General features: G+C 36.0%; 1 protein-coding gene across 10 annotated transcripts in view; it reads left to right on the top strand.

Annotated features, from left to right (window-relative positions):
- Positions 1 to 13,483, top strand: part of LOC105483204 (chimerin 1) — a 199,196-nt gene that overhangs the window by 117,810 nt on the left and 67,903 nt on the right. For 7 of the 10 annotated variants that reach the window (XM_071072969.1, XM_011743917.2, XM_071072970.1 and 4 more), the window contains one exon: positions 3,324 to 3,612. The exons of 1 other annotated variant lie outside the window; for it this stretch is intronic. In XM_071072969.1, coding sequence (XP_070929070.1) covers positions 3,324 to 3,612 — 289 coding nt within the window. Of the gene's footprint in view, positions 1 to 3,323; positions 3,613 to 5,581; positions 5,638 to 9,869; positions 9,924 to 13,483 lie in introns of those variants that run through there. 2 more of the 10 variants (XM_011743924.2, XM_011743923.2) reach the window with 2 other exon arrangements.

Here is a 13,483-nt window from a genome sequence, read left to right as displayed (position 1 = left end):
TTCAGAGGCCTCATTCCCAGGACGCAGTGGAAAGACCTTCTTTGCTTGCTTCTCCTCCCCGCTTTGCACACTGTTGTCTTCCCACTCTATTTAACCAAGTGGCAAATACAAACTTATTCAGAGACATCCAGAAGAAAATTTCACAAAGAGCCCCTCCTTGCCTTTTGTTAACTGTAAAGTAAATCAGTGCAGAGATGTTTCTGTACAGCCAGTGTTGCCAGTTATTTATTTAGCCATCTTCCATGCATATCTATTGAATATTTTTGCTGTTTTACTTTAGTGTTGGTAACTCATTCTGTCATTCTCTGCAGGGGCCTAAGCTAACAGAGAAGGAGAAAGGAAACTACCATTTGAGCCTACTATATATATTTAGCTTTCACTTAAATATCCTCATGTAATCCTCCCAGCCATCTGGGGTAGGGTGATGTTATTCCTATTTTTTAGATGCAGAATCTGACGAATGATTTTCCCAAAGTCACCCAGCTAGGAAGTGGCAGATCCAGGATTTAAACTTACAACTGTCTGATGCCAAAGCCTAAGGTTTTCTCTTAAACATATAGGACCCACATTTGCCTGCCCCTGGCCAAATCGTATTTCAAGACTACAGGAGAAGACTGCAAGGGTGCTTTTGTACTTGGACATAAGCAGTAGCTCTGAGATCTTATGTAAGCTTAACTGTTGTGCTCTGTTGTACTAGGCAGTGAGTTTCTTGGTTTTATGGTGTGAGGGAGATACTGAATTCACTTGGTTTTGTGAATCACTTTACAGAATCTTTCTACATAAGAGCAAGATTCTATATGTATATAGTTATTAAAATAAATCAATCTGAAGATGGACTTTTTTAAATTTAGCATTTTGTGCCTTTGTATTGACCCTGTTTTATGTTTATCTTTTTACCATTGGGGTTACCAAGGGACTAGGAACTTCATTGTGAACCACCTAATACTTGACAGTAAAGTACCTGGGTGTTTTGTTAACTATTTGTTGAATAAATGACAATCTGCAAGCAGTGAACTTCAAGGAAAGAGTCTTTCTTTGACCTTAGATTTGGAATCTCCCCCTTTATGGCTCTTCCTATGTAGAATAGGCACATCCATTCCCACCTTTCTCAAAGATTTTCTGTCCTCTTTCTCTTCTTCTAATCCCACAAAGCACAATATGCCTTTCAGATAAAGTGGAGAAGTCTCTGATAGTCTGCTGTGGTGCTGTTCCTAGGTAACTTCCCAAGTTAAAGAGAGTAGCTCAGAGTAGGCAACGAAAGCTTGACAGTTCTCTTAGTAAAATATAATGCAATTTTTCTTTAAAAAGATCAATCATAATTCCAAAATGGAAATTCTTTTTTTTTTTTTTTTTGCCCTTTGAAGCCAAGTTTTAATCAAACCATGTTATAAATTTTTTTCGTTATCTGATCATCTCCCTTTAGACTGAAAGTTTTATTGAATTGGAAGCCTGGAGCTGAAGTACAGGCGGAGCGGGAATTGGAAATTGTGGGCAGGATCTTCTGAAGTCACTGAGTTGTGAAAGAGAAAAGGACAAATGGGGTTTTTTGCACAGCTCCTTTCAGGTAGCCAGGCCTCTTCTTGGATGAATTAGGCATCGTCCATTGGAAAGAAAGTTAACTCTAGATAGACTTCCACTCTTCAGTCAAACCATTCCCAGTGCAGCCATCTTCACTTCATGCCCTGTGCCCCCTATACTTCTCAGATTTCAGAAGGCAATTGAGTACTTAAATGACTGACACCATTGTTGAATTGTTTTTAAATGCTATATCCACTGTGGAAATGCCCACTGTAAAATCTTAAGTCCCAGCAGGAGTAAAATGGTCTGAGCCCTCACTGAAATGTCTCTGATACAACTGAAATATAAAGGGACTCAGTATTATGTGTGTTTATTATTGTAAGAGTCTTGTAAAAGCTATGAAGTTACTTTCCATGTTGCAGATATTGTATATTAGAAAAAAAAGGAAATGATGAAAGCAGTATATTAAACTGAAAAACTTTTGTATTTAACTTTGCTGTAGAAATTTCACCTTTCTAATTTTTTAGGCTTTATAATGAAAATTTGCTTGGGAGAAATGTGTCTTTAACATTAGAGGAAAATGGAGAATAAGAAAGTTTAATTATATGGATAGTTCACTTAAGTGTAAATCAAAATTTGATTGTTACTAAAGGATGGATAAATTATACTTTAGAAGGGCCAACATGGATAGTATGTTGGATTCTAGATTAAATCGTTATTAAAGTCTAATTTGAACCAAAGAAACAGACATGCCTCTGGCCATTATTTTTAAAAATGTTTTATTTCCTTTCCATATATCCTTTGTGACTTGTTTAGTTTTTAATTAGTCTCACTCAGGGTTACCTTCAGGAGACCATGACATTGGCAGCTCTTGTTACCATGTTGCCTTTTGACGTCTGCTTTCATTAGAGTCAGTGCATTTTCTTGCCTGTGTCTTCCTGCAAGGACACTGATGTTAATCATGCCAAATTGGATCCATTTCTGAGGCTTGCTGCAGGAAACAAAATACTGAAATTATCATAAAAGTAAACCATTATTCTTCAGTTGTTAGAGCACATCATCAGAACATAAAATTGAAAACAGAATTTCTATAGTCCAGTAGCTTATGACTTTTGTGCCATATTTGTGCCATATATGTGCAATATATATATTGCAAACATTTCTTGCACAGACCTAACCAGCAGACAGAATAATGACTTTTTAAAAAGGAAAGAATAAGTCCTTGGCTTGTGGCTAGAAGTAGCAAAAGTGTGTTTCTGTGCCATGCTGCCTTGCATGGCTCAGGTTTCTGGAGTCAGCTCTACTTTGATTGCTGGCATCATATTCTGGTTAGCCCTAAATGGAGCTTTCCTTTTAAAAGACATGACTGCTGAGGTCTAAAGTACATTGAATATTCTTATTGATCAACTTGAAGAAAAAATGTTAGTATAGAAATGTCATCTATTATGGAGTTGGCCCTATTGAATATTGACTATGTTTTAATGTGGTGTGAGGTTTATTTTCTCCCATTTTTTCCACAGGCACAATAAAGTGGTTTAAAAAGATAAATAAATAAAAAATTCTTCCTTCTATGGTAGGCATGCTTTTGACTAGTTGTCCCTAGTTATTACAAGTTCATTCTTTGTGTTCAAAGGTTTAATTTTATATATTCCAGACGACTCAGAGAGATTAGCCACAGCTTATTTAAACAAAGAAGATACACACAAAACAAAGCAATAGTTTTTTGTTTTGTTTTGTTTTGTTTTTCAGAAAGAATTCAGTTGCTTACTTTTCTTAAAAACATCTTTCCCATTTCATTGAGGCAGATTTGGAAGTCAAACCAGAAACTTCAGGCTCTACTACGATGGCAAGCACTTTGTTGGGGAGAAACGCTTTGAGTCCATCCACGATCTGGTGACTGATGGCTTGATTACTCTCTATATTGAAACCAAGGCAGCAGAATACATTGCCAAGATGACGATAAACCCAATATATGAGCACATAGGATACACAACCTTAAGCAGAGAGCCAGCATACAAAAAACATATGCCAGTCCTGAAAGAGACACATGATGAGAGAGATTCTACAGGCCAGGATGGGGTGTCAGAGAAAAGGGTAAGCTACTATGAAACCACACTTTATCTTTTTCTGTTTGGGGTTCTTTTAAGAAAGCCATTATTGCCAGAAGAGATTGATTTCTCTACAGTGCTTTGGAAAGTATATGCATTTTTCTTAATGTCTAGTTTCTGTGATGCTGAGCTTTGCATATAACTAATTCTTGTTCTATTAAAATATGTCAGGTATATTTTTATATTCCTCATTATGTTCTGTTTTATCCGTTTCACAATTTAAAAACTATGTTGGAAAAATGGCCCCTAATAAAAAATAGTTCAGGGAATTGGTCAGAAGCATAACTCCTGGTCAAGAAAAGATAGCTACTATTACATAAGTAATTGAGGGGGTTGCATTGTCTCACAAAATTACTTTTCTGTTTTCCTTAAAGATAATTTACTTTATAAATAGTTGTGTTCTTAGCAAGATGTTATGTGTGTGTGTGTATATATACACACATTTTGGGAGTCAGTCATTCTTGAGTAGGAGGACGATTTATCTCTTTATAATCTGTTAAGAAGTATTTGAATGAGTATGATTTACTTTTACTTTTCTTTAATTATAAAAGACAATTTAAGTTTTTTAGCTGTCATATTTTAATTGTGATATATTTCAGGTTAACATAAAAGTTTTAATTTCTTGGCATTAAGATTATTTTACTTCTGAAAATTGTCCCCAGCCTCCTACTCACCCCTAAGAAAAAAGTAAGAGATTTTCCTGATGTTTTATAGTGTGTGACATTTAGTTGGGGGCATTTTATGTATTGTAATTGGAACTGTGTTAATTCATAGTTATGTTTTTAAGTATCTTCAACTGCTAAATCAAAGAAATGCAGTAGGTCTTGAGCTTGGATTCTATCACCAAATAGATCTGTGTGCAAGTTGTAATACCTGATTTGTCTCTGCTTTTGATTGTCTTATTTATAAAATTGTGATAATGGTCAAGTTGCTGTGAGGAGTGAGTGAGATAGCTAGTGTAAAATGCTCCATCAGCACTTGGCACATGTAGACACTCAGTGTAAGTCTGGTGGTAATGTTATTATATAGCAGCCATCTTACCTCAAGGCAGCATCCTCAAATAATTTCCCATTACCTTAGAGTATTTGGGTACAGAATGAAAATGAGAAAGTTTGTGTCCAGCTCAAATTTTAGCTTTTGGCAGATCTTACATTGGCATTTTGTGGCTACGGAGAAATCAGCATTTAAAAGGATAAACTGTAGAAAATATGTAAAAATGGTTTTTTATATATTCATATTTGCTAGGAATCACAAATCTTGTTTGGAAGTAGCCAGAGCTTAAAATCCTAAATACCTGTTGTGTTTAATATTGTTCTTTTCATGGTCTAGTTCCTATTTTCTCACTATTAGTTGGTTTTCCATCTATGGCATTTTTCAGTAATGCTTATATTTGAATAATACTGACATTATATTCTTTGCAGATTTGCTAGAACATTCTAAGTCAGCATTTGTGAAATGTTTAAAAATGTGTACATGTGAGTCTTCAAAATTGATCAGCCTAGTGATAACCTTTGTTAATGCATTCTGTACGTGCTTTCCAACACCAAGGGACTTCAGCTAAAGACACTTAGCTGTTTAACATTAGGCAAGTCATTTGACTTCACCAGGCCTTGGTTGTCCCCCCATCAAAGTGGAAGTGATATTCACAGAGATAGTAAGCTGAGGTAGATACCTAGAAGACCCTTGTAGCTCCAGGAGTCATGGTTCCCTATGTATTCTAGCAACTTTCTGTGCTGAATTCCCTGGATTGTTTTGTGCTGGTGGACAGCAATAGCTACTGAGAGTGAAACTGCTGGCGCTGGGAAGTATCTCTCCGCGGCAGTACATAATTAAGAATCATTTTTAAAATTATTCTTTGCTTTAAACCGCATGCATCTTAAATCTAGCTGGCTTAAAATCTACTCACTCAAAAATAGATTTATTTTATTTACAGGTGTCATCCAACAGGACAGGGTTGATGACCTGTTCAACAGCTTGAAACATTGATTCCCTGTCACAATGGATGACATTTGTAAGTAAAGACAATCATGTTTAATTGATTTAAAGTATCTATTGACACAAGTATGGTTTAATAAATATTTAATGGGCCCTTAATAGCTAAAACCCCTCTTGTTCATGAATTCTTTACCTCAGAGGCCAAAAGTGTTGGCTTTGCAGGAATTAGCATGCTGTTGTGGAAAGATACTAGTGTTGGAATTAAGAGCTATGTTCTAGTTCTACAAGAATGAATTTTATATGTCACTTTGGGCAAACTGCTTTACTTTTCTGAGACTGTATTTCCCTAGCTTTATGGGAGGGCTTTGGACTAGGTGGTCTCCAAGATGTGGTTCTTTTAGTCTGTGATCCTTTTAGGAGTGTAGGTATTGTAGAAGAAAGACAACATCGTACCAAAAGGAATACCTGATGGGGTCCTGAGAGGTGAGGTCTGTTTTTAGCTTATTCACCAACTAATTGTGTGACCTTGGGACAGTCACCTCACCTGTCTGGATTTCAGTTTCTTTGTATGAGATAAGGTATTTTCTACAAAACATTAATTACACAGGATTTTAATAAATACTGCAAAAAGGGTTCTATGCTCAAATAGGTTTGATGAAAATTTCAGTTTTTTTAAAAGTCTGATCCTTTCTGTAGGCCTTCTCTGCGTTATGCATGACCTAATGTGATTATGACTCTCTAAGAATGCTCTCATACTTATTTGATCACCCTGCCGTTACTAAGAACATTTTTGAAAAATAATGTTTCATGAAACCCACTTTGGGAAATTTTGAGCCAGCTAATCTCCTAAGGTCTTTCTTTGTTTTAAAATAGAAAGATGAGAATTCCAAGTGTTTTTATTTTTTTGTTGCAATCCTAAAGGTGTAAGTTGTGCATCTGAGCTTTTGGGAAAGGCTGGCAGGATGGTTTCATGGCCGTGAAGGTTTTTACCATGAAGAGTGAATCCTGAAGATTCTTACTTGTCCCTAGGATCTGGTAGCCTGTTGTGAGGGAAAAATATTTTTTTCCAAGTGATAGCTATGTCATTTTCCTCATTAACTATTTAAGTTGCTTCCTCAGCTTGAAATATCGATTGGAAAACACTGAAACAGATAAAAATATTTAATCATGAAATTGCAGCATCTTGAGAAGCCAGACTTTCTTCCCTTCTAAAATGGCTTAATTTAGTAGTCCAGACTGGCCAAGAACCCAACTTTTATTAGTTACTTCTTTTTATTTATCTTGGAACTGTATTTGAATAGTTTGGTATTCCAAGTGGTGAATACAATATGTTTACGTCAACAGATACTGGACCAATGGCTGAATGCAATAGTTTTTATGATAATTTTACACTTAATAATTTTAATTCCCCCAAGCCATGCTTTCAAAATGTCTCATATAATTGTTAATAATATAAACTATCAAACATGATATAATTTACATTTCAGAAGCCATACTGTGAGCCAGATCTCTGAATCTAGGCAGAATGTCCTTACTTTGGGATTTTGTTATCTAAGATCTAAACCTGTCCCACACATGTGTAAGGGTGCCTGCGATGTCAAGGGTGTACAAAATGAATTTTTTTATTTTATGGAACTTTGACACACTACATAACCTATGTGTGTTCTGTGTATTTTTTTCTTCCCCTCTAAGCTTAGAATGAATGCAATGCTTGATACATTGTCATATTAATTTATTTTTAAGGAATTTCTTTAACATTTAAGTTCCATTTTTGAAGAATTCTTTTGCGATCACCAGACTGTGTGTTGTATTAAAAAGCCTTGTGAAATTTTAAGTTGAAATGTAAGTGGGGTCCTTGCCCAAAACTGCCATAACTACTTGAATTCTTTGGATATCTCCACAAAATGCTAGGAGTCTTTGTTCCCTGCAATAGCAAAAGGGGCATGGTCAGTCTGCTTTGTTGATTGACTTAGTCTCTCACAAAGCAAGTCTTCTAAATGTTTTTACTTTGCTTCAAATATATATATAGGCCGTTACCTGTATCCATGTAATCTCAGTGTACAAATCAGCAGTAAGGTGATACTTAATCACGAATAAAAGTAACAATACCAGAGGAGTGCATGGCACAAAGAAGTTTGCAGAAAACTGTTGATTTCTTGATTTTGTACCTTCCCAGTCTTTTGGGCCTTTTTTGTCATTCCTTGTTCATGCTCAAGCTGTGCTCCTCTTTTTGTTCTTCTCCCTCTTAACCCTGCCTTTTAAAATCCACTTCTCGCTGTCCCCCAAATTTACATGCTCTAGTCTCCAGTGTGGCTTGTTCAAGGTTAAGATCAGTTGTTCTGGGATGAACAGGCTCTTAGAGATTGCCAGTTGTGCCCAGGGTTACTGATTTGCATTAAAAAGCCAGTTTAGTAATTTATGAGAGAGACTACAATTTCTGCACAGAACTTCTCATAGTGCATTTATCCTCTCTAAACAGCCTCCTTCAGAAATTAAGTTAAATTTTTAAAAAGTATATATTAGTCTGTGTGGTCTTGAACAAGTCCTTAACCTCCCCAAGTCTCAAGTTGCCCCAGTCTCTAAAATGGGGATTATGGATACCATTACACTGGTGGGCAGGAGTGTTGCAAGGATTTTATAATGTGGCCTTCCTAGTAAATGTGAAGCATTGCATGAAGAATTATTGCTTTCTGGGATCAGAGTAGTTCCCAACCAGGTGCCCATTCCTTAGTCTTAGTACTATCCCCCTAGCTTTTGCTAGGAATAGCATGTTCAGATTTCTCTTTAAGATTCATCTTTTGAGTGCTTGAACTGCCCTTTAAGTTCACAAGATTGTTATCTTGTATTAGGAGCAAAGGGCTCCTAATTGCTTTATCAAGAAAGCAGAGTTTCTCTTTTAATAATATGGTGATAGCTCTATCTCTGCTCAGGAAACATATGCCTTTGTCCAATAATTCTCTAATGACTTTTAAGGCCAAAATATATTATTTTCCTGTGATATTTGCATTTTAGTATTGAACAGTATTTTAACTCTCCTTTCCCTGAACATAATACAAGTCAAACTTTCTGCTGCTATGCCTGTCAGTGAACTTTTATTAAACCTGCACTCCATGTTGAGCCCATTACAATCTTTCAGATTTTCTGTAAGTCTGTTTAATATCTTTATATTTCATTTTCTTTAAATAGTCTTTCATGAGCCATCTACACAAATAATTTCTTCTTGATATTCAGACATTATGTTGGATCCTTTTTTATTTGAGACAGGGTCTCACTTTATCACCCAGACTGGAGTGTGGTGGCACAAACATGGCTCACTGCAGCCTTGACCTCTTGGGCTCAAGCTGTCCTCCTGCCTTAGCCTCCTGAATAGCTGGGACTCCAGGCCATGCATTACCATAGCTGGCTAATTTTTGCATATGTTGTAGAGACCGGGTTTCTCCATGTTGCCCAAGCTGGTCTCAAACTCTTGAGCTCAAGTGATCTTCCCACCTCAGCCTCCCGAAGTGCTGAGATTACAGACGTGAGCCACAGTGCCTGGCCTTATGTTGGAATTTAAACAAGTTAAGAACAAGGCAGGAATATTATCTCTATCTCTTCTTCAGTCTCCTGAACTAACTTATCTCCTATCAAAATTAATTGCACTTAATTCAACATTTATTGTATGCCTCCCATTTGCAAGGAACCAGGCTAGGCTCTGGAGGAAATAAAAGATGTTTAAGATTTAAGCCCTATCTCAAAGAACTTACATTTTCATGTTTTGTTATTTCTACCTATTTAATAACACTTAGGCATCTTGAAAGCAGGAGGCAAGCTGCCTTTATCATCTCTATATTATCACAGGCATTAAATAAATATTAAGTTGGACTCACTTTGATTTGAGTTTGCCATTATCATAGCCCAGCAGACCACAGAAAACACTTTTGTAGATAAGAAAACTGATTTTTCAGAATCATGAATAAGAAATTAATATGAGATTCTGGCATTCCACCCCAGTTTCAAGGCTTTCGTCCTCCAGTATTGTTTCATTTGTGACTCGACACCTTGAGTTTTGTTTGAACAGTTGTTGACTGACTAAATAAATGACTTTTTAAAAATGAGTTCAGCCAAATCCAAGGTCCTAATAGAAATCAGTCCTGAGACTGAGAAAGAAAAACAGTCATTCAATTTGATTTGCTACTATATATTTTTCCCTTAAAGAATTCAGAATCCTTAGAATGTCCTTGGGAGGTGGAGAGGGTCATTCTTCATTCTATGGTTAAAGCATCAGAGGTAGAAAACAATTGTCTTTTGTGACATGAAATAATTTGTGAGGGTGGTGGCTAGATGCTCCTCTTTAGGGATATGTTCAAAGCAGCTAAGATGGTAAGTGGCCAAGCTCATGGCTGTCAGTTGTGTACTGGGACCATGTATACCTTAACAGAGAATCCCATGCTGTAATGATTAAAGAAAACTCAAATGGGGCCCAGGAAATTATTTGTGTTAATCTCATCCATCCTTCCATCTTATCACCCACAGAAAAGATTAGTAATTGAAGGCCAGTAGGGAAAACCAGATGGAAAGAGGAAGATGGAAGATAAACATCAGTTTCCCAGTTCCAAAGAACCAGGCCAACAGAAGACCAAATTGTAATTTTCCAAGCCAGCTGCAGTTTTGGAAGGTTTCTGTATCTGGGCCAACTAAACAAAATCACTTAAATTACTGATTTGAGGGTTAGAAAAGAAAGCAATTCGAACACAACTGCTATTTCAAAGTCTTTATTTTGGTGAGGAAATAATCATTGGTGGCAAAATCTTCATTCATCTAACTTTTCAAAAGGAATCAACTCTGGTAGCTTATAGAAGAGTATCACCGTTTGGGGTACAAAGCAAGATGAGACTATCAAGCAGTTAACCTGGTCTTGGCCACGTTGCTCACTAACTTTGTGGGCAGTTCTAAAAGAATCTGCTTTCCAGTTGTAAATCCTCACATTAGACCACATGCTCCGGATCTGTAATTTTCATCTTATGCGTTTTGCTCCATCGTATTTTCCTTTTTTGTTTGGAATCATTTCTCTTTTCTCCTAATATTTGTACCTCTCAGAGATTGGAAAACAATAGCCATACCTCTGAGCCTTTACTTAAGTTATGAAAACGCTTGTTTTTATATGGCCTCATAAATTAGTCCCTAACTCTTTGGGGGCCTCTTTCAAATCACTACAACTGGTCAGAAATGCTTAACCATAACATTATATTGCAATAACTGGATTCTTTCAACAGGAAATTATAGGCAGCTATAATGGCTACTAATCTTATCCTTGTCTTTATGTCCCTTTTAAAGTATGCTGCATTATTTTCACTGTGGTTTGTCAGTAACTTGAAGGAATCAACCTTCATTTCGTTAGCTTCTAACACCATTCAGTCAACATTCACTAAATGCTGTAGGTTTGCTGATGGCTTCATTTACATTCTTAAATTTTACATCTCATCCAGTGTAAACATTTTCCTTGATAATATCTACATTACTTCATCTTGTACTTATTTATTAACAATGTTTAGTAGAAGATCATCTTTATGGTAAAATTTCCCTCCAAAACAGGGGTTTTATGCAAGCTGCAGATTGTTTAGCACCTTCTAAAGAGATTTTACACCCCTCTTCCTTTCACCCACTCAACAGGAAAGGATCTCTGTTCTGGGTATAGTTTGCTTATTAACTTTAGAATGGCTTTGGGCTGCCGCCTAAGTTCATAGTGAGAAAAAGAGCTATAGTCCTCATCCCTTGAGAAAGTTCTGTTTTTCTTTATAATGTGGAAACTCTACAAATGACCCTGTATCTCCATGTTTCTAAGAATTTTTAAAAAGTCAACTTTTTAAGGTATAATTTACATGCAGTAAAATGTGCACAGTTCCATGTACAGTTTGATGAGTTTTGACAACTATATGCACCTGTATAACCAACCTTACAGCCAAACTCCAGAAAGTTCCCTCATGCCTTCTTATAGAAAAATTTTAAATTGTTGACATAACAGGTGACATCTTATTTTTAGTTTCTTATATTTGAAGTACTCCTTTCTTTGTTTTTCCTCTTTTTATTTATTATAAGCATATCATCTAATTATCTTTAATATCTACCTTCCTTAACTCCGATTTTGGAATGTAAAATTTCTCAGGTCATTTTTCTTAGGGAAATGTGAGCAACGAAGGAATTAGAGGTGTATAGTAGTGATTACAAGGCAGTATAACTTGTTGAATCTTTCTGTCTTATCATTAGGGAGTCTTCACCTTTTAATCAGTAATAAATGCTTCAATAAATTTGAGTACACCAATGAGGGAGGATACCTGGGTGCAGGGAGGAAGAGCCTCTCTGCTCTGTTGGGATCTTTGACCTGAGCCAGAGTCATTCAGCCAGCCCTCCTTTAATCATTGGCTATACCTTTGCTCTTCCTTTCTGGCCTGAACCGGTCTCCCAGAAGGTGATACTCATGATCACAGTTGATGGGAAAGTAGAGCACCCCCTACTCTCTGAGTGTGAACTGTACCTCATGGTACCAGGTACCACAGTGAGAAAAACTATCATTTCTGCATTTCCCTCTCCCAGTCTTACTCAAATGGGAAAATTATGGCAGTTGTATGATTTCAGAGTTTCCTATGGAACACCACTACAACATTTAGATTTCTCTCCTTATACTCCTTGAAACTATGTAGGGTGCAGCCCACTCAACTGCCCTGTAGAATGGAGTTCTCCTTTACTGAGTCCCAGGTGAAGAATGACATTCTCTTGTGTAACAGCCTCCTATGGGTAGATTGTGGGTTGTATAAAATTCCTAGAGAAATGATTATAACTTTTCTTCTGTTACCTTTAGGAAAACTTATTGGAATGTAATTGTTTGAGGAATGTTAATATAGGCAGAACCTTGACTTCATTCTAATTTCTTTAAAAAAGATTAAATCATTTGCATATTAGTTTTAGTAACTGATTTCAATGCACCTTGACTGGAGTAGGCCCTCCGGTGATCTGGAATTGTTCTCTAAGGAAGCAGCCATTAGGAGCTCAACAATCTCTTCTTGTGACCTACCTTTAGAATTCTGCATGGTTTGTTGGCCACATTCTAGACGTGTAGTGTTTCTTAAGGCTGGGAGCACCAGGAATCGTATTGCAGAGCGGAGGGCACCAGAGTACCAAAGTAGTAGAAAATTGTAGAAATATTTCATTTGCACTGACTAACTCATCATGTTATGCCAACAAGTATAGGTGATATTTGTGAGCAAGTCCAATCATATTATCTAATATATCTAATTAATAAATTTAAGATATTTTTCCAAGTTTTAAAGAAATATAAGCTCTTTATAAAAAAATTGGAAAGATATGAAAAACAGAGAAAGAAGGAAGGGGCTTACTTATAGCTCCACCATTCGAAGACAACTTTATGTTAACGTTTTGATGAATTTCCTTTCAGTCTGTCTTCCTATGCATAGATTAATGTACACTTTTATATTTTAATTTTAAGTAACTCATGTTTATTGCTTACAAAAATAATAAAACTATGAGAAACAATAAGAATATATAAATTACCCCAGATTACACCATTGACAGAAATATAACTAATAATATTCTGCTGTTTATCCTTCCAGAGTTGTGGGGCAAGGAATCTTTCTTCTATATAAACTACTTTGTAATTTGCTTTATTGACCATTAGGCTATGAACAATCTTTCCATGTGAATATACATATATATTTCTGCTTTATGTTTTAAATGCCTGTATAATATTCCTTTATATGCAGGAATTTAGTCCCTTACTTTTTTTTATTCATTCATTACTTAAATATTCATTATGTAATTAACAAGACCATCATGGCTCTGTTCATGAAGTTAATTTTTGTCATTCACACCCAGAATACAAAAAAAGAAACTTAAATATTATTTGCATCATTTTTAAAGATGAGGAA

This window comes from Macaca nemestrina, chromosome 11 (assembly GCF_043159975.1).
Source record: "Macaca nemestrina isolate mMacNem1 chromosome 11, mMacNem.hap1, whole genome shotgun sequence".
NCBI classification, from domain to species: Eukaryota; Metazoa; Chordata; class Mammalia; order Primates; family Cercopithecidae; genus Macaca; species Macaca nemestrina.
Note: the sequence above shows the minus strand (reverse complement) of the source record. Positions and strands in the feature narration are given on the sequence as shown.